At 34.2% G+C, this 27,785-nt stretch overlaps 1 protein-coding gene across 1 annotated transcript; it reads right to left on the minus strand.

Moving 5' to 3' along the window:
* Nucleotides 1-494: 494 nt before the first annotated feature.
* On the minus strand, nucleotides 495-27,360 carry LOC121381528. The gene is made up of 15 exons (XM_041510854.1): nucleotides 26,967-27,360; nucleotides 22,176-25,443; nucleotides 20,441-20,577; nucleotides 19,382-19,524; nucleotides 13,664-13,740; nucleotides 12,999-13,191; nucleotides 12,459-12,599; nucleotides 11,106-11,248; nucleotides 9,208-9,323; nucleotides 8,353-8,450; nucleotides 7,903-7,968; nucleotides 7,141-7,254; nucleotides 5,799-5,894; nucleotides 4,269-4,355; nucleotides 495-4,128 (listed from the first exon to the last, which is right to left on the minus strand). Exons 1-15 carry the CDS (start codon nucleotides 27,067-27,069, stop codon nucleotides 4,090-4,092), a joined length of 4,821 nt encoding a protein of 1,606 aa, XP_041366788.1. The 5' UTR covers nucleotides 27,070-27,360; the 3' UTR covers nucleotides 495-4,089.
* Nucleotides 27,361-27,785: the final 425 nt, after the last annotated feature.

Here is a 27,785-nt window from a genome sequence, read left to right on the forward strand (position 1 = left end):
CCTGGTGCTCATAAAATGTTAAGTCTAAATTCAAGACACTAAAAACATCCAAGACTAACATCATAGCAATGCCATACACATCACTAGTGTAGGAAGCGGGGGGGGGGGGGGGGGGGGGGGGGCAAGGTGGGCATATGCCCCTCCTCACTTTGTGGGAGCAGCGATGTTTTTTTATATATTGATACATGTATTTATATATACATGTGTGTGTATGCCTCCCCCCACTTTTTGGCACCTTCTATACCCATGCACATTGCATGCATGTAACATCATTAAAGATGAGTCTAGATTCTGAAGTTTTATAAAAATGTACCCTGGGAGTTTTAACATATCCATTATTTAATGTTACATTTGACATATTATCATGATAAGTTGCAGGATTCCCCATGACACAGTTCACAATTAAGAAACTACCAGACAACACCTGTTTGTTGTGTTCACCAAATTCCCACACACATGTAACACATTCCCCAATACAAAACTGAACCGTCTCACAGCTGCTCAGCTTTATTTAACAAACAGATGAATACAAACAGTAACATTAAATAATACCATGATGATTTCACACCAACACAGTTTAAAATCTACACTACTGACGAGAACCAAACGTGCAATGTTACTCTAAAAATCACATCATTAGCTCTACTCTGACCATAAACAGAAAATCAACAATCACAAAACTAATCAAATAAATAAAATCATAGTACAATTTTTATTAATATATCTTTTCTGCAAATTGTCTATGAGGTAAGCATACATCCACAACTAGAGTTTAACAATCTACATTATACTGAATAGAATATTTCTTCCAAGCAACAGTAGAATCAAAGGCAAAAAATATACTTTTTATCATAATTATAGCCATATGGTGATTGGGTTTTCATTATTTCAGAAAATAATATAAATAATTTATCTAATTTGATAATAAATGTATATCTAAAAGATTAATTCAAGTGTAATACATAAATCTGTGACTAGAAATAAATTATACGGTATGCAAACCATCTCTGTGATATGGTTTGTCACACTTGAATTTACATATATGAAAAACACTGGAATTCTGTAACATGTTTGTTTTAGGGGGTTTTGCAACAAAACAAGTCTCTTAAAAAAACAATTTTATCATTACTTCTTTGTCAAAATAACAGTAAATATAATGACTTGAAAATAGTGACCGACAAGAAAATGATTTTGAACAAAGTTTAAAAGTTTGTTTTGTTTAACAACATAACAAGATTTAGTAATCATCGGCTATTGGATGTCCAAGATTTTGAACAAAGTAACAAAGATTGGACCATCAAGGCTTCCACTATTTTATCCAGTGCTAGTCTGCAGTGCACCATTTGTTGAATGAAGGAAAAAGAAACATTCAATGCCACTTCCAGACACCGTTTAATAAACAAAAGTGCCAACCAAGTGTCCAATTTGAGTAAATATGACACAAGGTCGATGGTGTCCGAGTAAAAACCCAATGCTTCTACAGTTTTCTTTTTAACCTCTTGCTCACGAAGATGTCAAAAATATATTAAAATGAAACTAACTTTGAGGTTTTAGATAAATAATACATAGATGTATTATTATATACATTTACTAAGAGAAAACATTTGTGAAGTAGAAGCTGGTTATAACTCGTTTATACTGGGGGCATAGAAATGCAGATATATTTATTCCATTGCTTCAACTTGTTGACCATTTTGGTGTAAACAATATTTATTTCTGTTAATATTAACAGACGGGAACATGCGTAGCCCATGTAAAGACCTTTCCCTATATTGTACAACTAAAGCAATGACCACTTGAATCCCACTACATCAATTACATGTATCATAATACACATGGTTTCTTTTATAGAGTTCTGTGTACTTGATGACACCCCTGGTTATCATTATTTAACCAAATTACACATAACCTTAATACAAATGGTATACAAAATAGGTTCCTGCAATTTAGTGAGTTGCAGTGACTCACAGAGCAAGGCAGGAAACAAAATGTCTATAAGCTCCAGAAAAGAACACACAGAATGGGCAATGTCTCCGACCCCTACGGTGGAAAACATAATTGGATATTAGACTGGGTATAGAAATATGTTTTCTTAAAAAAAAAAACAGAGCCTGTTTTTAAATAATCCTGACAATAGTATGCATGTTATATCACACAAACATACACGCATGTATATACACTGATAGGCAGCATGCAAATATGTAAAATTATGAGAGAATATTTACAGCCAGAAATTGTTTTTCTTCTGATTATGCAACATGTACAACAAAAGACAAAAATTACATTTCAGCACCACCCCTCTCTTCGATCAATATTATATAAATGTTTATACATGGTCACAGTACACACGTTCCCTTTTACACAATCCATAATCTTACACAATACACTTTGCTTCTCAACCTTCAGATAGCAGACATTTAAACAAGTCTAAATCATTCTGTATTAAAAACAAAGATATTTTTAATGCAAGAATCAGATAAACCAATTATAAGTTTAGTGAAACTGTTATAATAAGGTTGTGCATACTCACTGCATGTTATGGTATGTAACACTGAAACATATCACCATAAAACTATAGCCAGGCTAGCTTTGCCACTCTCTAAATTCACCAATGGTATATTTAAAAAAAAAATTTTTTTTACTTTAACAAACTAATTTCATTTAATGGTTGATATTTTGTGTTATGGTATTGTATGATAATAATGTGTCAAAAATATAATAAAATGTCATAAAAGTACATTGATCAAAAGTTTGAATTACATGGTTACAACTATATTGTCGAGAGTGGGGTTCACGAGTTAGGTTGTTCAGGTGTTTGAGACAGGTCCTTTAGTACTGTTTTAAAAAGTTCAACTTTACCATAGCTCAGTGCTCCTCCATTACAAGTGACAGGCAATCTAAATAAATACATAATTGTATTAAAGATCACTTCAGAATTCGTGACCTCTAAATTAACTATAACATTACAAAATCAGAGATACTATGCAGCAAAGGTTTATTTGAATGAACACAGCTTGCCAATACGAAAGAGACTGCGTATCACATGGTATACTATAAGCAACTGAACACTCTATGGGAGTCACTCTGCCGAGGGCATCACCTGGTAATAGGGATATTGCACAGGTTAGTATCTCAAACTTGCTGTGCAATTTATTTTCAATGGATGAAACTTCATCATCCTACAAAACTACACACAAGGCATGTGTATTCTCATGTGTGCAAAATTTTAATTTATAAATCCACATTAAAATACTTCTCTCAAGTAAAACACTGCAACAGTGGCAAACGTAGGTGAAAGGAAGCAAACACTATTAATATACTTTCTATATATATATATATATATAAAAAACAAATGTCTCATATAAAACACTCATGTTTTATATAAATGTATGTAAATTAGAAACAATCTTAGTAAATAACAGAAATCAGTTCCATGTAATCATAAAAAATGTCTACCTGGTGAACTCTGGTGATACTGCTAAAATGTGGAGTTGAACAGTTATACACGTTTGTCATCTAATATGATTTTTATGCATTTAATATTTGCTGCAAGTTTACATTTCATATTAATATAAATTTAATATCTATAAAACATTTACATTTCATACAGTATCTCACTCAAAGTGTCCAACACAGATGAACCCATCACAGAAGAATTCCTCAACATTTAGAATCTAAATACTAAAGCACCTATAATTAAATTATCATCATACCAGGAGTTACAGCTAATGGCAATTAGCCAGAATGTTCCTAACCTGGAAAAGAAAAGAACAGAAACTACTCACCATGTTACTTACACAATGATGTATATACTAGCATATCCCTTCACTAGTAGTACAAAAGATGAACTTTTTTTTAAACTTATTAATTCATATTATCACAAGACGAGTTGAAAAAATACTAAAAAGTTGTCCACCACAAAACATCGTAAAAGTGAATCCAATTTAAAATATTGGTAAATGAGCACTATTTGTCTTAAAGCTGGTCTCGCTGACTTGTGCACAAGTGGGCTCCATCATGAATGTCCATGCATGAACATAAGGTCTATGTAAGGCAAACATGTCGTAATTATGTTCAGTAAAAACCACGTCAGCTTCTGTCCAGTAGTCGTTTCAGTTCTTCAAATATCTGGGGAAAAGACAAAGACTACATTATACATTGTGTACCAATAATACTATATTCGTGCTAAATACATTCAAACTGCAACTATTGTAAACCGAGCTAATGCATCATGAATATTGAGCACCTTAGTAAGAAAACTACATTACCTTCAGCACCCAAGCCCTATTCTGAAGACACTGGTCTAAGATAGCTTCATTCCCAAGCTGGTCAATACTCTCCTTCATTAACTTCACCTGTAAGTAGAATATATCTCTCTCATATCTCAAAGTTAGTAAACAAGATATAAAGCTAAGTGTAAACACAAGTGTAATTAAAAACAATGCCAAACCACCAACTGTGAATTGAAATTGTCAAATTATTTCGTTATAGATTCACCAAAAAATTCATTCTAAAGTGAGCATGTTTAACCTTCAGACAACTAGATTAATGTTTGAGATGTACTGATGTACGAAAGCAATTCAGATGTTTTTTTGTTTCTAAAACTGAGGGGTACAATATTATAACTTTTGCTCACATATTTTCACTTTTATAAGTTCTTAAATACATAAAAAAATTATTGTATGGAAAATAAAAGTCCCTTGGTTGTTTTTTCTTACCGAGATATTTTAGAGCAGTTCAAATTGTCTAAAATAATTCAGAAAATCAATATAAAGTCAGCTTTACTTTTGCACATTTCGGGCCAGATGTCCAGTATTCACTGTCATTATTATTAATCAATGCATCTTACTGACCACAAACTGTTAGAAATTATAATATTTCAACACATTCCTTGTTGGCAAAACAATTAAAATTATTATTAAATTAACTTTTACAATCAACGGTCAATTCCTCAAAATGACTAAGACCTTCTGCCAAAGTTGTCAAGACCAAACAATCACAGAAAAACCACCTTTTTAACTCAAAATTTCCAGTTCTTATAGAAAAACAAAAATGTAAGTCAGCCATTATAAAATATTCAATAGTGACTTCACTGATGTCAGCAAGGTAATTTGCCTGCAGTATCTGAAGTCTAATATGGTTTTTACTTTTATTTGTTTGGTTAAGAATAACTGGATTTGGGGAAAATATTATCATACATTTACCTAAATGTAAACAGTATTACTGGTAAGACTATACCAAATAAAATCCAATAGGTGTCCATATTAACCTTTGTGTTTAAAAACACTATATGCAATACATCAACCAAACTATGACCCATAAATATCAGTACTACAACCCTACTTCAAAGTATTAACTGCAGAAACTGGCACCTTTCATGGCTCATTTTCGGTATAACCAGATGTTTTTACAACACCCCTAGTTTCGCACAAAATTTAACTACTTTTTTTTTACAGGGACCCCATACGTGTTCCACGCACAAGGCTACTTGACACAGTGGTACTAGATGTAATAAAATTACATACTTTTTTAGTCCAGATGAAACTAAAATTTTTTTACAACCAACACACTAACATTTATAACCAATCACAGGACTTGTGGTGTTAACTTCTCTATGAAAAGTTTGGTGCACCTCGAACTTTGACCCAGCCGGAAGTTATTTGGTTTAGTGCTACCTACTGTCTAGCTGAAAGTCTGGTTAGTGTATCCAGTTGAGGAAAGTGTAACAAGCTATTGCAGTGAACTTCATCTTTACAATTATGTCGTCAAACTAGGTCCACTACACAGCTCATACAAACCTTTGAGAGACATTTCTTATACAGGTTATATTTGAAATGATATAAACTGTGATAAATGTTCACAAATTGAGCAGCAGTCTTCCCAATCATAAATTCCTGAAAAGACGAAAGTATCAAATTTTAACATATAAACAATGCTAGTAACTAGTCAACTGATATTTATTTTAGATGGACCCCACTCTTACCCTTAGTCACAGACTTTGAAATGCAGTGGGCATGATTATATGAACAGTGTTCATTTTGAACCATAAGAATAATAACAACACACTGATGCCAACAGAACAGTTCTCTAAATTCATTCACAATTCATCTTGTCTTGGTTTTTTAAATCACCTTTGCTTCCAATAATAAAAAATGATCACTCTTTCATCCCTAGCAATACAAGATGGATGCATTTTATGACCACATTTGTGTTGTGTCACACAACAATCATGGCATAGGGTAATGCTTTTTTTTTCTTCACAGAAATAAGAAAGCACTCTCGATGAAGAAAGTATATTGTTATTGTCAGCTTATACTTTTAGAATAAACCATTTTCATGCAAGAGAACATATTTTGACATCAAATTATGTGCTAGATGGTAAAATAGCTATCCTGCATAAGTACATATGAATATAGACATTATTAATATTATAAGACTGAACTATTGTCCGAACCAAATTGTTAACAACTACAAAAAATTACTCTCCTACCTTTAATTGCCATTAGATTTCCTCCGAAGTTTGTCCAGACAGAAATCTTGAAAAAAACATTACAATGACACAGATTCCACATACCAGATGATAACTATGTCACCTATATCGACTTCGCTGAGAGCGCATAGGGAAAAAAGCATGTAATTTTGTGCCAGCTGCCATTTTGACTTTTTATGGACTATTCTTCAAGAGGGGTGAAAGGATAGGACTTAATCTAACAAAGTCATAACATGTTATGATATAAAAGCAAACGTGATGACGTCATATTATTTATTAATATTTTTTATTATTATTATAAAAAAATTTAATGATACCACTAGAGATCACTGATTTCATATTAATTGTGTCACATACTTCGGAGGCTTTCACCCATCTTGAAGAGTATTCCATAAACAAGCAACATGGCAGATGGCAGAAAGCAGCATGTATTTTTCCCTATGCAATCTCAGCAAAAATGATATCGGCAACATCGTTGCAGTCTCGTGTGTGGAATCTGTATATTTGTAGTGGTTTTTTTGCGATTTGTGTCTGGACAAACTTTGGAGGAAATCTAACGGCAATTAAAGGTAGGAGAGTAATTTTCTGTAGTTGTTAACAATTTGGTTCGGACAATAGTGAGAAGATATTTGACTAGGTATTTAACTGACCGCTGACGTTGAGTGGTCGACCACATCTGGCAATTCTCCCAGGTCAAACCTGTCGTATAGCATGCCTGTAAAATGAACCGATTTGATGGTTGGTGGACTAGAATTTTCACAAGCCTGAAATAAGAAAAATTTCAAATTACATTTTCATTTTACGTGGAAGTTCTTATTTGATTTTATGTTAAAGGGACAGACCCTAGTTTTTAAACACTAAGGCATATTGCTCACTATTAGAGCTGTTTGTGATCACCGAAATCAAACATTACTTATATTTTATTCTTTAGATTATCCATTTTCGTATAACCGAAGGGTTTCTGGTCATCCTGGTGTTTCTAATACCACTTAATGCATTTTTCATATTTTTAAAAACGCACATGTGTTTGAGAAATAGCAGTTATGGAGTTGTGTTTTAGTCTATTTTAAGGGTATTTCAACATCACAGACTCTTGTTTCACTCTGTTGTATCCAAATTTGTAAATTAACCAAACTTAGTGTCCATTTTTACGGGTTGAAACTAGGGTCTAGGTGAAAAATATGCTTTAGTGTTTAAGAACTAGGGTCTATCCCTTTTAAATAAGAAATTACATCTTTATAATGAGTATTTTGAATATGAAATACATGATCAAGGAATCCTTAATGCAAACATACAGACTGCCACATTGGCTATGGATGCAACTGTACTTTCTGAATCAGTATTTTCAACATTAAGGAAACTTGCTTTGTTAGAATCACTATTTAAAACACTGAGTCAATGCTTGTACTTACCTGACAGCTTTGTTTGAGGTTCGGACGATCAATCTCTCTGAGTTCTGGCTTTGATTTTAAGCATTCCTTGTTAAATTAAAAAGAACAAATACATGAAATTTAAAACATATTAACATGCTGAACAATCATCTAAATATATTCCAATTATTTAACATATGGGTTAGAAAAGAACCTACTTTAAAACCCACCAAAGATAATATGTAAAAATGCTATCTTAAGTTGTGATTAATATTATTAAGTCTACAGATAAATTTACCAAAATTAAATGCAGATGAAATTTCACTTGACATTGTAATTATAATAAAATAAACAATAACCAGTTTGCCTTTGTAAACATATAACCATTTTACTTTTCAATCTTATGATCAGTATTGAAAATGAATTATACAACCAGTTTTATCCAGACATGACTGACCAAAACTTGTAATAAACAAAACTGTAACAAAATACCTTGAATGCTGGTTTCCATTTGATTTTTCTATCTACATCTTCTAGCTTCAGCCCAATCATTTTGTCAATCTTTTCAAGAGCTGACAAGTAAAAATTATCTGGGGAAAGAAAATATACAAATACAAATAACATTATTACACTTCATGAGATACAAAGATTACAGAACACTGCAAAATGTCTTATATATAAGATATAATAGATATATATTTTTTAATTTGTGCTGATGTTGACAAAATATTGTGGCTTACTATATGAGCACCCATACACAGATTACAGAAGACTGCAAAATGTCTTATAGATGATAAGATATAATAGATTTGTTTTTATTTAATCTGTGCTGATGTTGACAAAATATTGTGGCTTACTATATGAGCACCTATACACAGATTACAGAAGACTGCAAAATGTCTTATAAATGATAAGATATAATAGATTTGTTTTTATTTAATTTGTGCTGATGTTGACAAAATATTGTGGCTTACTATATGAGCACCTATACACAGATTACAGAAGACTACAAAATGTCTTATAAATGATAAGATATAATAGATTTGTTTTTATTTAATCTGTGCTGATGTTGACAAAATATTGTGGCTTAATATTTGAGCACCTATACACAGATTACAGAAGACTACAAAATGTCTTATAAATGATAAGATATAATAGATTTGTTTTTATTTAATCTGTGCTGATGTTGACAAAATATTGTGGCTTAATATTTGAGCACCTATACACAGATTACAGAAGACTGCAAAATGTCTTATAAATGGTAAGATATAATAGTTTTTATTAAATTTGTGCTAATGTTGACAAAATGTTGTGGCTTACTATTTGAGCACCTAGATCAGTATGTACCTTGTGACTCTGTGATAGCATTGAGAAAGCCGGGCTCAAGAGACTGGCTGAGAAAGATCTGTAGATACACGTTGAACAGATCAACCAATGGATCATCTTCATACTTCGTTTCCAGGCTGAAAAGTGAAAATAAAAACCCATAAAAATACATTCACAATGCTGAGCAGAGTGGTTCCAACAGAATAAGAACATCCACTCATCTGCTACAGAAGTGCCAGTGCAATATATACTGACACACAATGAAAACGCAAAACAGATATTTTCAATATTTTGTTGTGATTAATGAAAAATATATTTATTGGACTTAAAATAACAATTTATGAGAGGAAGCCATTGATTGGTACTTTTGTCTGGGTTTTAATCCTGGTTTTGTTCTCGTTACACATACAATAGCAGAAACACACAAAATGGTGTGAAATGCATTCACTACATGCTCAATCATGCTGCATGAAATGCACGTGAAATGCCAGTATGTGGACACATAAAAGTCACGTAACGGTGTCATATTCCTCGTCACATTAAGAATACGACTCAGAGAAGAACAAAGGGAGCGAGTGTTAGGCATAGTTCAAGGGGGACTTCGCAAAGCCAAGTTGCTAGGACTTTCAGAGTCCATCCATCAACTATTGGACGACTTGTTGAACGTCATCAACAGACCGGGAGTGTCTGTGATCGAGCTCGACCTGGTCAACATCCTGTTACGTCACTGCCAGCCATCACAGGCGTTGCAGGAGGAGTGGAGGAACATTCCTGTGGCTTATTTGAGATGTTTGTGCCAATCCTTTCCCCGTTGTCTTCATGCATGCTCACGGTCCAATGGTGGACACACCAGATACTGACCTTGATATGGGTGGGTGGGGGGGTTGAACTTTTCGATTACGCATGCAACTCGATTACTGATGATAACTGGCCATGTTTCCATGTGAATGTATCTCATGAATACCAGTCATTAATGTCATATTACATTATCCATCAATTCATTAATAGTTTGTCGTTATTTGCAAAGAAAAGTTATTTTTGCGTTTTCATTGTGTGTCAGTATACATATTATAAGGCAGATGCTATCATTCAGTATAATAATCCATAAAATTTTGTACCACTGACAAAAGTGAGCAAACATGGTTATTGTACAGTTTGATGTTTTGATTGACAGCACTCGGGACAAAACACACCCATCACAGAAATAAAATATAACATCATTTAGGACAACAGTAGTTCCCAGAAACACTGGCAGAACAGATCATCTGAGATGTACTGAGGTACAAAAACAATTAAGATGTTTTTTTGTTTCTAAACTGAACAAAACAAGCAGTTTGAGAGTATTGCTAAAGTAATACATGTATCCCACAGGATCCAACAAATGTTTCTATCTCCAAAGTTCAATGGCCATAACTCTGTCAAGAATGGTTAAATCGCTGTGAAAGTCAAACCTGATCTGTACCTGCACATAATAAGGCTATACACAAAAGTTCAATATCTCGAGGAATTGCAGGGGGGAAAAAAAGTCCACAAAACTATATGTGGGGCAGACAGACAGACAGACAGAGACAGACAGACAGACAGACAGATAGGAGGTGAAATGTATATTCACCTCCAGTTGGTCCAGTAGGGGACTAATAAAAGGTTTGTTGTGATATTTGATCAGACATTATAACTAGCAAAATGGCACGTGCAAACTGATGTTGACTAATAACAATTTCATGTATTAGTAAAATAATTTTATTCGTTCAGTTTAAATATATTGTTTTTATCAACATGTAATATTCTTCAAAACATTTGAACAACAAAAAGAATTTAAACAGAGCTTTCGGGGCTCAAACAAGAAAAATAAAAAGTGGTCATCTACAGCTAGAAAATAATATTTTGAAATGATTGTTTTATTTCTTGGCGTCACTGACCTGCCATCTACGGGTGGTTTTGGCTGGTATTCCTCCAATACTTCCACAATCTCCTTGTGTTCGGCACCACTCTTGTTCACCGACAAAACCCGCACTCTGATTGGACAGAATTGGTCCTTCATGGTAGGCATCCAGCTGGAGTACTGCATGTTAGTAATATATAGAGATTATTATAGGTCTGAAATATTTTATGGTATAGCATATTTATAGGATATAAACGAGCTTCCATTTCGTATCATGTTAATGTCCCGAGTGAAAAATTATTTCACAAGGGATATAAACATAATATGAAATGGTAGTGAGTTTAATATCTTATTTATTACCCATAATCGATTTTAATTTATATTAATCATCTCGTTTCGTCGATGTTCCTGTCAGGTTGTAGTGCGCCAATTGATGACGTCATCGTGTGACGTCAAGTGTTACGTCCCACTTGGCATTCTAGTGGGATGTATCACTTTGATCTGTACAATATATCTGTAACCATATGGGTAATAAACAGAGATTATTATAGGTCTGAAATTTCATGCTATAGCATATATAGAGATTATTTAGTGTTTTCCCTAGCATGTTTTAGCATGGTGCAGCACCATGTCTCAATAGTCTAGCGCCATCTTGCCTTAATCAGCATCATGCTGCCCTGAGATTAAACAAGCCTTTTTCAATAATTAATTCTAAAATTGCCTTCATAAAACACTAAAAATTAAATATGATTAATTAATAGAATGTTCCTCTTATATATTTTGCAATTCATTTATTAAAGCAAGCACATTAATTACATTTATTTTTATTTCAATTATTTTCTTTTTTTTGTCTTTAATAAAAAAACATGCCCTGAAAATGTTAAAAATGCCTCAAAAATGTTTAGTCTACCATGCCTTGCCAAATTTCTAGGGAAAACACTATTATTATATGTCTGAAATTTCATGGTATAGCATATATAGAGGTTATTATATGTCTGAAATTTCATGGTATAGCATATATAATTATACGAGCTTGTGTGTCGTACTGATTTTACCAAACAAGTGTCAGGATTTTTGTATTGCCCAAGCGAGAGCAATACATAAATCCTGACGCGAGGGCAATAATTTCTTTATTATTCATATTATTGGGGTTTTTTTTTATCATTAACAAGGACCACCTCAACATGTCTGAACCATAAGTAGAAGGAGAAGACAAAATGACATCATATTTCACATGCACAAAACAGCATTCTCTTTGAGTAATGTAAATCACTTGAATTTCACTACTGAAAAAACTGCAGTCTGTTTGAGTCATGTAAATCACTTGTATTTCACTACTGATAAAACTGCAGTCTGTTTGAGTAATGTAAATCACTTTTATTTCACTCACAGTGGACACGTCTCTGTGCTTTATCTTGCCATCCTCAATGAAAAACTCGTACTTGTGTATCATTCGACCCTGTTCCAGTTTCCAGATGGGGTAATTCTCATAATTGTCTAAATCTTTCTTTTCCATCAGAAATCTTCCAATCTAGCAATGAAGACATATTTGTAAGAATATGGATAAAAAATAAAAATTTAAATGATATATAAAACAATAAGATTATTTTGTTAATAAAACAAGACCTTAGGAAAAATATTACTATAACATTTTACATTAATGTCCTAAAATGTATGATTCAAAGTTATGATATTAAATTCAATCTAAAATGTGTAAGTAAGTTAAAAATGGAGAAATCACCATGAAAGTTAATCTTGATTTGTAACAGTACATGATAAAGCTATAAAAAAAAATTGTCAGCTCTGTATCTCAGGGCACTGTTTAAAAAACATCCGGAAAACTAACTATATGGCAAATTTATAAAGAACAGAAAATATTAAAACAATCCAGCTCCAATACGTTTCTCTGATTGAACAGCTGACTTTATACCTGGAAATTCTCTGAATCGTTACATTTCTCATCCTTAGAATCACTGTCTTCCAAGTAATCTCGGTCAGTGATTTTATTTAAAGAAACGTCAGCAGGCTGCTCTTGTACTTGGGGATCAGTTTCCACCACTGATGATCGTCGCCGGCCACTGTTATTGCGACTTCTTGGGGCTCGACTGTTAAACAAAACAGTACTGAAATGATATACATGTATTAAGACCTGGAATATGATCATCACAATGAAAACGAACAAGTCAATGCCTAAGATATTGTCTATTAACCAAATGCATATTGATATAAATTAGAATTCACAGGGCTCACACTGGAACAAAGTTTGGTATTTATTAAAATGTAGTTAATTTAAGCAAAATTGTATTAGCTAATCACTAAATTTTGTAGCCATTTTGTTTAAAAATTAGCAGCTGGATAATTTGACAATGTACAGGGTGAGCCTTGAATTCAAATTCTAATAATTATAGGAGCACTAAAATTAAATGGTTGTACTTCTAAAAAGGATATATGTTTAAGACCGGTTTCATTAGTACCAAGTAATATACAATAAACCTTGAATTGTTGAAGTTTGAATAACTGGATCATAATCATAAAATCATACACTGATATTAAGGAAATGATATGTAAAACCAAATCAACAGCTAGAAAACAGACCTCTTTCCTTTTGAAGGAAATCTCTTTCTTCTTGGTCGATTGTCAATCATTTCATCATATCCCGTCTGTTTTATATCCTACAATTAACAAAGAGTTAAAACAATTTAGAATAATGACAAAAGTATGAGCAAAATTGGTTTAATATCCTACAATTAAATAAGTTAACATGAGAGAAAAATGATGTAAAAAAATAATATGAACAAACATTTTTTTCCTCAATAATACTTCTTTTACAACAAATGAGTTGAGGTCAAGAATAAAGTGAGATTTAATGATAAGCAGAGCAAGTCGTTATTAACCTTGCCATTCATTCTGGCTTGCATCAGTGACTAACAATGTAAGTCCTTAGAAGTATGGAAGTAGTGCACTTTTAGGTATGCTTTACTGTATTTACAATAAGGTAATCATCTTTGCAAGCCAAGGGTCCTACTCCATACCATACATACTTGGCACATATTGTCAGACCTTTGGTGTTGGAAGTGACATCCATCCAATAACTATCAATCTGAAAAACCAGTTATGTTCCTTGCCATATTTGCACTGATGAACAATCACAGCATGGCTAACATTTAACAGGAGGCAATGTGTCTACATACATAATATTTTGTTCAAACACAACTAGATGCATTCATAAATCATTGAACAAAACATTCCAAAAGTAACATGACATTGAAAATTTCAGTGTTAATCTTTATGTAGCATGATGGTGTGTTGTACACTGCCAATTTAATTATATTGTGGAAGTGATGGTGCACTGTGCTACACTAATAGTTGGACATCACATAAAGTCTCAGTCCATGACATCATTCCAGCATAGACATGAAAAGGTTAAAGCAGAGGCGTCCAAAGTTATGTCATTCAAATTCAAAAAGAGTTATATGAGCTTTGTAGTTTTGGTCAAAGCATTGTGACAAATAGAGATGCAGCCATTGTTGTTTACTATAGTAACCAAAATGTAACAAGCGGTGCAATTCGCCCAATCGAGATACATGGAGTAATTTTTTTTATAATTATTATTCCCATTTTTATTGACATGATATCTACACACAGATGTATACAGTACATATGATAAAAGGATCCACATGAAAAAAAAAAAAAACCGAAGTAGCTAAGGAGCTATTTAGCTAAGATTGAATATATGTGACTGACAATCAGACATACATGTATGAAAAATTCAAAAGGAGACTAAGGACATAATAAGTATCAAAAAAAGAAGAGAAGAAATACAATCTAGGTTTTAAATATATTGTGACAAATTGACCAAAATTTGGTGAATTTATCATAGTTGCACGCGGAAAAAGCCGCTGCTTTTGTAACATAATAGTACTCGGTCAACTCTTTTTGGATCCATTTTAAACTGGGTACATATGCATTAAAATGACTTTTAAATATTACGTGTTTTGTAACGAGTACAATGGCATTAATGGGATCATTATTTCTAGTTTTAAAGCCAAAAATTACATTTTCTTTATTAAATTTAAAATTGCTACCGGTTTTTACATTAATCCAGTTCTGAATATCATTCCAAATTGAGTTGACTAAAGTGCATTCCCAAAATAAATGGGTAATTGTACCAAGTTCTAAATTACAAAAATTACACTTCAGACAAGAAATATAACCAATTTTATATAAGAAGGTATTAACAGGAAGTATATTATGAATTATTTTAAACTGAAACCAGCGCAATTTACTACTATCAGTACAGCATAAAGGAATTATATTTATTTTTTTCCAATCAGAATCTGAAAAAGTACAATTAAAAATGTTTTCCCCATTTTAAATTGTATGCCGATTTTGAGAATGACGAATTTAGTAAAGTATTATAGTAATGTTTACTTCCTCTAACTGTTATATTTAACTTTCTAATATTATATGGTAATATGGGAAATGGCAGTTTATTTTTCAGGTAGTACTAAACCAAATAACTTCCGGCTGGGTCAAAGTTCGAGTTGCACCCAACTTTTGATAGAGAAGTGAACATCCCAAGTCCTGTGATTGGTTATAAATGTGAGTGTGTTGGTTGTAAAAAATAATAGTTTCATCTGGGTAAAACAAATATGCAATTTTATTTCATCTAGTACCAATGTGTCAAGTAGCCTTGTGCTTGAAACATGTATGGGGTACCTGTAAAAAAAGTACTCAAATTTTGTGCGGAACTAGGGTAGTCATAGACGCTACCCGTTATCTCAGAAACAAGCAGCTTGACCCCCAATTTTTTCCGATTCACTTTAAGTGTGAGGGGTGGTAGTATTTATATCCGTGGTGTTTATGTCGATTGATACGCTGCAGATAGGAGTTTTAGCCACATATGTTACTATTGTCATCTATGGGATTTGATTTGGTAGTATACACCCTTCAGTTCGACTTTACACAATTTAAAATATTGTTTTACCGCATTAATTACACCTTGATAAGTTAAAAAAATTAATATTGATATTAAAAACTAGTTTAAATTCATTATAAGTTAAAAATTTACCTCTTTCGTTAACTAAATCATTAATAAATTTTATCCCTCCCTCAAACCAATCTCTATAGAATATTGAATTTCCGTTTATTTTTATGTCATTATTATTCAAGATATATTCTGACAGTATCTCTTCAAATACGGAGTTTGATTTGCATTTTTAAAGATATGTTCCCCATGCTGTTAATATTTCTTTCCAAAAATAATTATAAATATATTGACAGTGTTTTCCTATTTCTTCAGAGTCAAAATCCATTATATTAGCTAAACATTTATACTCGTGAATAATCAATCCCTTCCATTTAGAGTCGGTGATAACTAATCTTCTAATCCAAGCAATTTTTTGTGCTTTAATAAATTCTTTGACTATTGTAACTTTAATAACACCATCTTTCATATTTTTTGACATTTGAATACGCTTAATTTTATCAGGTTTCCCATTCCATATCAAAGAAAAAAATTGTCTCTGTAGTAGTTGAATATCGTCATCTGGTGGATTAGGAAGGGTTGAAATTAGATTATTTAATTTTGGTAAAATAAGACTCTTTAATATTATATTTCTCCCTAATGGTGTTAAAGTTCTACTAGACCAAATTTTTTACAAATTCTTTATTGAGTTTAATTTAGTCTTATAATTAATCTGTACCATATTTTCTAAGTCAATATCAAATTTTATACCTAATAAATCAAACGTGTGTGTCCAATCAAATTCCCATTCTTTACATAATTTGTATCTACTCCTCTTCTTAGAACCTATCCATATTAACTTAGTTTTCTCCACATTAACTTTAAGGCCCGAAAATCTCGCATAAATCTCCAATGCATTTAGAACGCCATAGAGGCTTTTTTCTGTTCCATCTAAAATTACTGTTGTGTCGTCTGCAAATTGAGTTAATAAAAATTCTATATTTCCAATTGTTAAACCTTTTATATTATTTTTAGTTTTTAGCATCCTATTAAGAATCTCACCACAAATGAGAAATATATATGGAGATATCGGATCCCCTTGACGGCAACCTCTTCCTAATTTAAAAAAGGATGAAGCAAAACCATTAACAAGAACAGTAGATTGAGAATCTTTATGAAAAATTGAAATCCATTTTTGTATTGAAGGACCAACACCAAAATATTTCAGAATATTAGAAATAAATCCCCAGTCTACAGAATCAAATGCCTTTTCAAAGTCAATTAACAATAATAAGCCAGAATTTGTTGATTTTCTGTATACTCCATGATATCATATATTAGTCTTGTTACCTCATCTATATATCGTCCTGACATGAAACCTTTTTGTTCTTCGCTAATTATAATAGGCAACACTAATTTTATTCTTTGTGCTATAGCAGCTGATGCAATTTTATATGAAACTTTTAACAATGAAATTGGCCTCCAATTAAAAAAAAAAAATTAGGCTTATTTCCCTTGGGAATGCATGTAATAATACCGTATTTGACCGGAAATAAGCCTAGGGGACCAAGACAACTCATTGTGAGCTTAGCATGGGGTGGGCTTATTCCCAGACAAGGGGCCAGTTTTGTTGAGAAAAAAAAATGATAATAATTAAAATAAATAATAATAATTAAATGAACTAGGAAGAAAACAAAAAACGTTCAGTAGCATATCTATTAATTAGTGTTCCATATGTTATTAATAAATAATAATTGTTTATTAATTAAATTGGTTTTTTTACTAGTATCTAATTATCACAAAGACACCTTTTATGTTACAATTACTTACCAGTGCTGTTTATTTACATCCAAAATTTAATGCTGAGAAGACTTAAAACAACATCAATTAACAACAAACTCAATAGCTATACACACGTTTCTGACACAGGCAGCCAGCTTACACAACAAAAAATTGTCAATCTAAGGTCATTGTTCTTAGCCAATCAGAATATGGTATTTGCTTAATTAGCATTAACTGCGGACCCAGTGTGGTGGTAAAAATAGACATTGGTTTTTAGTTCATACTTGGGCTTGGATACGGCCTCAGACCACAATTAATTTCGCTATATGTTTCTATATAGCCTTAGTGGCTATAACATTTTTATTAATATCAGCAGGCCCATGAAGTTTTGTATATACCTTTGCCTGCATGGGGGACACATACCCTGAAAAGGACAACCACTGTTGTCCAGCTCTTTCTCCCAGCATATTGGTTTAAACAGACACACCCTCTAAACCAGGCCGGAGTACACCCATTTTACACAAAAAGCACTACTTTTGTATGGGCCGGAATTACCACAAACAAGTTTTCAATGTCAACAAGTTACACATGTTTACAAACTACATGCTATCCCCTGTCACTTCAGGCAAACAGTTGCCACTTCATAGCTGTCTGCCATGAAATAATCACAGTCAAACAGCAGACTACTTGCGCCGTCATATTTCCAGATTTTGGACAACCAAATGGGAAGATAACTGTAATCTGAGGCCCCACTTCAAAGAAATACTGCAGGCATGAAATTGAAAACAATGTTACACACTGTTATTGTTAGACTGCTAAATCTCACTGGTGGTAAAATATTGTGTTACATTTATGTTTAATTATCTGCAGGAGGTATGACCTTTTAAATGAAATTTGAGCAAACTTACAATTTAGTGTTATTTATAAGGTGACGAAGTTGGGGGTGGGCTTATTTACGAATGAGGGCCTAATTTTTTAAATGCTATCAAAACGGAGGGGGGCTTATTCAAAGACATGGGCTTATTTCCGGTCAAATACGGTACCTTGTTTTTGAGTTATAGAAAGATTATCTGTCTGATATGCATAATTTAATGATCCTAATAAATATTTATTCAAGTCTCTCCAATTTTTTTTAAAGAATTCTGCGGTAAACCCATCAGGTCCTGGACTCTTTTCATTTTTCATATTTTTTTTAAAGCTATTAGTATTTCATCATATGTCAATTTACCTTCAAGTTTTTCAGCATCTTCTTGATTAAGTTTAGAAAAAGCATTTTCATCAAATAATTCATTAAAATCTATTTCACTAGTATCTTTTTTAGAATATAATTTTTCATAAAATATTACATGGAGTAATGTCACAGAATAGAAGATGCCCCGGATCAGGTCAGTGACTATCCAGAGGCCAAACCCTAGGTGGACGTGTCTGAACAATACTTGGATGTAAACACATAAATAAACAAATGTTTAAGAACAGAACCCTTAGCTTGCGGAGATCCAAGATAATGTGCAGCTGGTACTGTCATCTAAAAAACAGTGCCTAACATCAGATAACATTAAGATTACCATTTCAACCGGCATCCAAGCCGGGTCTTTGTCCGAGTCGTAGTCTTTTTCAACATCAGGCTCGGGCTCGCTGGGCATGTACTCGTCATCTGTCGAGTCACTCACATCCGAGTTGTACCACTCTGAAACATCATTTACTGTCTCTAAATCAAAATTACATTCTGTTTATTTTCAAACTTTTCACAACTTCTCCAAAAATGTCTTTAAACTTCTATAATGTAACCAAAACATCTACAATGAATGTTATTTCCAGTTTTAACCAATATTTTTTCCACAGGATTATTATTTATTAAATTATGGAATGATTATCTGTATTCAATTAATGAGACCACAAATAAATAGAGTTTATAAATATTAAATATAAACAAGTAAATAACTAAATAATGCAAATGAAAACCCCAAACATTTTGGAAATGATTTCATGCTAGCAACAATTTTCTGATTAATAGTACTGGGTATATAAAAACATTTGTTAAATATGTAAAATACATTTCTTCATGCAATTAAAATATTTATTTAACCTCTGTATATTCTGAATGGGGAAAATACATGTTGTATTACTTATTAGGTTTTTTATCGAGAAAATATCACACACCTGGTACCTGTACTGATAAAACATACCATGTTATTTGATGATACTACCAAATGGTCTTGTTGGTACCACATGATGATTTGAGGAAATTTCAACATGTCATGTTTAAAGGATTTGTGTAATTGTCTCTATTTCTACTGCTTACAGTTTTTGTATAAATTTATATCATTAACTGAAAAAACATAAATGAGTCTGAAAAACAAAACAAAAAGTTACAGAAATCCTGCAAATGTTGTTTGTGGAGTTCTTTTGAAATTTCTGTGTGTTGAATTTTAAGTCAGTGAAAATAATAAACATAGCTGGGTAATGTTGTACACTTTAGAGAGTAATGCCAACCTTTGCAATTAAGAAAATGTCCATGGCAAAAAACATGCCATTGAAAAAAACCCTGAATATAGTTTAAAGCCAAAAAGTGCCATGGAGAATTAAAAACTCCAAAGTAAAATCTCCATGGCATTGCCGATTACCATGGGCAACTGCACGGGATGAATGCCCACCAATAGACAAGCCTTGTGTTTTAAGGCAGGCTATTGCCTGTGCCAACCATTCTCTATCTACAGAACTACTAGGAATCTTCATAAAATGGAGAATATTAAAAAAAACCCTTTAAAAAACAGACAACTGAATCATATTTTTAGGGATATTAGCTATGTTAAAAACAGCCCACCCAGCCTGTATGCCAATTTAGGTGGGATATTTTTTTTTAGCAAGCCTGTGTATTTTAAATCACAAGGCCAAAAGTGTTACCCGTGCTTATGTTAAATGTATGTCGCTGGTTACCTTTTCTTTGCATTTGTAATGCCAGTGACAGACCTTGACATAAGTGTTGTGTGGCATGGGAACAGTGCATGTTGATAACTTTCAGAGTAATTTGAACACCCTGCGATGTGATATGCTGACTAGAATTCATATAAAACTTTAAATAAAAAGTCCTGGACCCATATTTTCGAAGCTATCTTAGCACTACGAAATCGTAAAACCATCGTAAGCTATGATATCACTATGGTGGGTGCTGTTGTGACGTTATAGCCTACAATGGTTTTATGATTTCGTAGCGTTAAGATAGCTTCAAAAATATGGGCCCAGTCTACTTAATATCAAAATGTCCATGCTTTCTCTATATATTATTTTTTAGAATGGCACTTTTATTAAAGTCTTGAGTCTAGAATTTGATGTTTAATGTCACTAGACCAGGGTCACGGCTGATGCCTACAGTCTGTCATAGCCTATTATAAATAGCTGATGATCTACTCTACACTCTGCCTACACTGTAGCCTGTCAGCACCATGACATTTGAAAATTAAAACCTGGGACATATACTGAGATTGATTTGGTTTCTTTAATCTGCCAAGTCCATGCCAAGGCATAGTATATGGAGTTTTCCTGCTTGTTATGACATATTAGGTTCTCATGTTCATTAAAAAATAAAATAAAAAATCCAAAAAAAAAATCACAGCATGCCTAGTCCACAAAAGGTTTATTTAAACAGGTTGTATTTCACTCACCTGTCAGTTTCAAAACACATTCTGACTTTTATTTCCAATCACTCAAAACTAACCATAAAGGTTTGTCTTGATACAGATACTGGATAACCAAGTAATTATTGACACTTGCCACCTTTTACTTCCAAGGTTTTTTTGTTACATTACGCAACACATGAATTTTATTTCCACAACATTTTGCGATCTCAAAAACACTTAGGCTGCAAATTTAGCAGGATACATGCTTCTACAAATCAGATGATTTTGAGATGGAATATCAAAATATATTTTATATATAGGTTTTTTTTCACGATTCTGGAGAAATCTTAAAAATAAAAGGCTGCTTACGTTTAAACGGCATGTATGCCGATTTCCAATGCATTTCTCTACAGTGTTTTTATTTAAAACATATGGAAAGCACATAAAGTTAAAAGTTTGTTTCTTTTGTTTAGTGACACCACTAGAGAACATTGATTTATTAATCATTGGTTATTAAATATCAAACATTTGATAATTCTGACATATAGTCTTAGCTGCCCATGTAAAGCACATAATACTAAATTCTCTATAAAGCTTTTGAGTTGTATATGTTCAAAACATAAATTAGTGTCTGTTATTAAATCACCACAATTCCAAAAGTACACTTACTTTTCTTTTTCGTGTTTTTCTCGAGAGCTACTGATTTGGCTTTCCGTGATATCTTCTCTCTCGCTGGAACTACAGGGATGTCTTCAAGAACAGTTTGTTCAGGGACTGTGAACTCCATCTCCTGGTCAAAGCTCTTTCTCTTCCCCTTTCCACGACCACCTCCTCCTCCTCCTCCTTTGACCGTCCAACTCGTGGAGCAGTGCCTGGTTTACTAGCCCTTGGACTGACAGCCGGTTTACTAGCACGACCACCTTTTATTTTACTGTCATCACTAGCATTATAAACACATTTTGGAGGTAATGTAATTTTTAATTTCAAATCACCTGTTTTTGTTGCAATACTTTTAGGTTTGCTGACTATAGGGACAGTATCATCATCACTTAGATTTGATATAGCACTTGCTACTGCTCGTGACAAAGATTTATTGGTTTCTCTGTCACTATCTGAAAATTCTACACCTGATGAACTACTGTCCAGATCAGAGTCGCTATCAGTTTTAGTAGTGGTTATTGGTGGAGGTCTTGGTCTGGGAGGTTCAGGAATATACTTTGGCAACTGAGGTTTTTTATGAACGGTGCTACTGCTAACACTTTCCAGTGTATCTTGCTTTTTACCCATCAAGTAGTTCAAAAATGAATCTTGGAATGAGTGACCAAAGGGTTTTCTAACTGGTTCTTCCTTCCTTTTAATAACAGAATGGTCAGAAGAAGGAGGTACTGCTAAGTGACAAAGGTCCTCATCCTGATCAATAGCAGGTGTAACTGTCAGTGATGGAAATAGTTTCTGTTCAGCTTTGGTCCGACTACGTTTATTTTTATCAGATGAATCATCAATAAGGCTGGAAAAAGTAACTTCATCAATTGTGGATTCCACAGTATTCACATCCATGTCGGCAACATGGTGGTGATCAGCATTCATGTGATAGGGATGGCCATACGCACCAACCGACATTCCTTCACTGAGGGCTTCTTGATACTGGTTGACAGAATTAATTCCAGGTGACATTAAAACAGATCGAATGGGAAGTTGCTCTGAAGAATAAGACTGCATTTGATGATGATGTGGACTTTCTCCAAGCTGGTCAATAAAAGGAGTCTCAAATCCATTCACTGAATAACCACTGGAATCAATGGATCCTAACACTGAATCATCTTGGACATTTCCTATTTGCTTGAGCTGCCTGTGTTCGAGAGGAGAGTCTGAATGACCGGGGAGACTGCCACTGTCAGTGTTCCCTGTTACCATGTTCTCCATGGACATTGGTGTATGACTTGATGGTGATGTGTTTGACACAGATGGTGGACGTTGACCACTGGTCATCATAGCCATCGCTTCTTGTAGTGGAGATTGTTGCTGACCACTGTTCAGAGATGAAACTGAAGACTGCCTGCTGAGCATATCCTCAGCAAGGCTAGTTATTCGATGGTGACTGCCCTGCATCTGTTCGACAATACTTTGTTGAAGGCTAGGAGTAAGAGGAGGTTCTTGCATTGGTGATCTCTGCATGTGTTCTGGCAACTGATTCAAAGACATCTGTCTATGTAGGCCAGGTGTAACAGACTCTGACATGCCAGTTCTATAGGTTGGTGAGTGGATGTCAGAACAGCTTTGGTGCTGAGAAGGTAATTGTGTTTGAGGTGGCAAATCCCTAATATATCCCTGTTGGTGTTTCTGTAGGTCTGCAATGTATGCTTGGGTATTCATGTCTGCAATTTCAAGGTCTTTTGACTTCTTTCGTCTCCCCCGTCCATTACTTCCACCACCTCCTCCTACTACTACTCCTGCTGCTGCTGCTGCACCTCTTGGTCCTCTGCTTCCGCGACCACGTTTTGGCTTTGTTGTAGAATCAGCCATCGCTTGCACAGGAGGTGGCGCCTGGACAATTGACGATGATGGCACTAGACTATGTGGGCTGCTAAGAGGTATTTGAGGGCTGCCACTACTTATTGGAGATTGCTGTGTTGGGCTGTGGACATTCTGTGGATTTTGACCATTATGCAGTCCTGGTGGAGTGTGCTGCATGCCAATTTGCTGAACCATATTTACAAGGTGGCTCCTCTCTTCAGACAGCTGGTGTACATCTCTACTGTGATGCATCTCTCTACTCTGAAGCAAATCCCTAGGATGAAGGATTTCCCTGCTTTGCAGAAGATCTCTATGGAGAAGATTTCCAACTTCATGAATTTCTTTTCGATTTAATTCTCTACTCTGGTGTATCTCCCTGTTCTGATGTAAATCATGAGGTAAATGTAAGTCTCTGCTCTGATGAAGTTCCCTACTCTGTTGTTCATGATTAACTTTCTCAGACAGACTTCTCTGTGCTTGTTCTAGAGCAGCCAGATCATGAAGAGACATAGATGAAAAAGGGTTATCATTAGCATGGTCAGCATCTGCAGGAATCTCTGGAGTGGCTGGACTAACTGGATCATAGTTCATATCAGCTGCAAGCTGTGAGGTTGTATAAACAGGGCTGTTTGCTCCAACAGAACTAAACTCAGAGGACACAATGTTGTAGCTGCTGTACAGTTGGGACTGTGACTCAGTGCGAGACAAGTGAGACGTTGACAGTTGAGCAGGAGCAGAGAGGTCCTCAATTTCTGAAGGTGATGCAGAGTAGTGATGAGACATGTGAGAATGTGAGGATTTTGATGCCGAACTACTATTATGACTTCTGCTCTGTCTGTAAGACAATGGCATAAGAGATGAATTAATAATTTCAGGTTGTGATGACTTTACGTTTCGAGTGCTTGAAGTAAAAAGCATATCAGCTGAGTACGGGTTTCGCTGAATGGTCGTGACACGGGATCCACTAGAGTTATGAGCTGGAGGTGGAACTAGCTGGGTGGACACTAGGGAGGTTGGCCCATACTCTGGGCTCAAGGATTCTGAAACATTTCCAAAGGGTGTTGTAGGGGCAGGAAGAAAATTTGACAGTCCCCAGCCTTTAGGACTTGATTCTGTGCTGACTGGCGAGAGAGACGCTGAATACACAGAAGCGGGTACTGACTGTTCTTTACTTGAGACTTGCTCATTTCCAAATAGAGATGGTTTTGCATCAGAAGGGATTGGTGTAGCAGATGAGTAACGGGATGGTGCATATGTTACTTGTAAGTCAACAGTGGATCGTCCAGAGGCATCAAATGGAAATGGACTTTGACCAATGGCCATGGATTTGTATGCTGACTGTCCTGACAATGAAGGCAGTGATCCAATGGGGTCGAGGAACTGTGTCATGGTGTTGTGCAGCGGATGACCAGGGTAGTTCACAGTCGGAAGTGCACCGAGAGGTCGGGATCCCAGACCTCCTCCATGGGTCTGAAGTGATGCACCCAGGCCCAAACCTGCAAGCAGATGTCACAACTCATCATTTGTAATATACTTTTCACAACATACATATTTACTACATTTTAAATCGTAACTGATTTTGCTTCCAACAGATTTAAATGTCAATTAAAGGGGTTGTGAAGTCAAATATGAGCCTTATGTGTTGTGTTGGAAAGATGCATACCTGGACAACCAGCACATACTAACAGTATAAAAAATGAAAAACACGTAATTTTAGAATTAATAAAAAAAAACATGATTATTCCTATTGATAGCTTACTGGGATGGATATTATTACAGAACATTTCGACGCATGCCTGTTTCATTATCCCCATAAATTACGGAAATAGGTTTGCTAAAACACGGGTGAGCGGGAGCAATTGCAAATGTTAAGCCATAAGGACTGATACTCTGACCAGTTTAAATGTTAAGCCGTAAGGACTGATACTCTGACCAGTTTAAATGTTAAGCCATAAGGACTGATACTCTGACCAGTTTAAATGTTAAGCCATAAAGACTGATACTCTGACCAGTTTAAATCTGAATGACAAAACCGTAATATATGATCAAGGCACAGTGCTTAACCGTGTGGATCGAATTGACAATTTGTAATATGTATTATATTTATCAATGAAGACAATAATGGGAACAAACTAAATGTTTACCATACATAATCTGAATGCAAAAACTCTGGGTATCAAGGTGTCAGTGTACCAGAATTCCTAATTTTCAGAAATCATAAACTTTTATCTGCATTTGTCTCAACTTTGTTCACATTACTGTTGAAGAAAAGTTATATAGCAAGTCTAATAAACTGTATAATTTCCAGTCTGCTTTCTAGACATGTTTCTCACTTTCTAACAGTGCTACCACGTTACCATTTGAGAAGCAAACATTGCTTCCCACTATATAAAATGAATTGCCAGCCATAAATTTTCCGTAATTGTGGCAAAATGTTGTGACAGAAATTTTGGAGGTTTCGGGGACCAATGACCCCCAATACAGTTAAAGAATTTTAGTAAATATAAAACACATTTGGATGTGTTTCCTGTCACATTACATGCTTGAATAAATAAATACAAATACAAATTGTGTTTTAAATTTTCATTTTTTTTTTTTAAGAACTGACAATAAACATATTGGATGCAATTGGAATCCCCAATCAATGAAGTTGATCTTTCAATCGGGATTTTCTCATAATGTTTTGTAAAAGCAATTCATATAGTTAAAATTGCAGAGGGAGTTCTGATGGATACAGGATCAAGCGATGTTATTTTTAATCATTCAACAACTTCGAAGTGACAATACAGAGACCGAAGCAATCAGGGTGACAATGCAGAAACAAAAAATGGCTGAAGCGATTCTTATTTTTGCACAATTTATCTCACGATAGAAATCCATCTCATGACGGACAGTTAACATCCATGCACTTTAAATAGTATCCAGTTTAATGTTTAATATAAACATTGCCTGCAAAATATGACCATTAAAAAATAACAAAGAGTACTTCTTAAAAAAACTAATTTTAAAATCTGTTTACCTGCTGCTTGTTCCAACAGTGGAAAGCCATGGCTTGTAGGCAAAGTGCCTGAGGCAAGGCGACTGTACGCTTGGTTATAGTTGGACCAATGATTTGGGTCCATGCTGCTTAAACCTCCATTCACTTTTATCCAAATGTCATATATTTATGTAAGCATCATTGGTGGGCTGCAAAAGAAACATATCTGTTAACAAATTAATAATCACAAGAACTTGTCAAAACTGAAGATGGCCACCATATGACAAACCAGAGCTAAATCTTTACAAAGTTAATGTCTGTTTACGGTATGTTTTGTTTAACGACTCCATTGGAGCACACTGATTGTTAAATTGTGACATGTAGTCTTCAGAGGAAACCTGCTACATTTGTTTCCATTAGTAGGTCAGGTCACAGATTTTAACGTGCACATTCAAACAAGCTGTTGTAGCACACACCTGTCATGGGTGCAGTTATTCACATTGACTAGCTCCCAAGTCCTCCATCCAGGACAGGAAAGGGTTTGGGGTGGGTGGGAGAGGGGGGTCACAAGGGAGCACAAGCAGCCCAACTAGGGTCAGTAGAGGAATTTTTTATATGCACTTTCCCACAGACAGGACAGCACATACAATGGCCTTTGATGTACCAGTTGTGCCATGAAATTTTTTTTTTTGAGTCAACCAATATTTAAGTGGTCTAACATTTAGCGTTGTTTTACAAAATTTAGGACATTTTTAGTTTCATTTAAAAAACATCTTAATAAGCCTTATTATAATCGAAAAGACTAATACTATGCATATACTTGTATTTATTCAAATTAATATCTAGTCTTAAGTATTGTTT

Source organism: Gigantopelta aegis, chromosome 9, assembly GCF_016097555.1.
Source record: "Gigantopelta aegis isolate Gae_Host chromosome 9, Gae_host_genome, whole genome shotgun sequence".
Taxonomy (NCBI): Eukaryota; Metazoa; Mollusca; class Gastropoda; order Neomphalida; family Peltospiridae; genus Gigantopelta; species Gigantopelta aegis.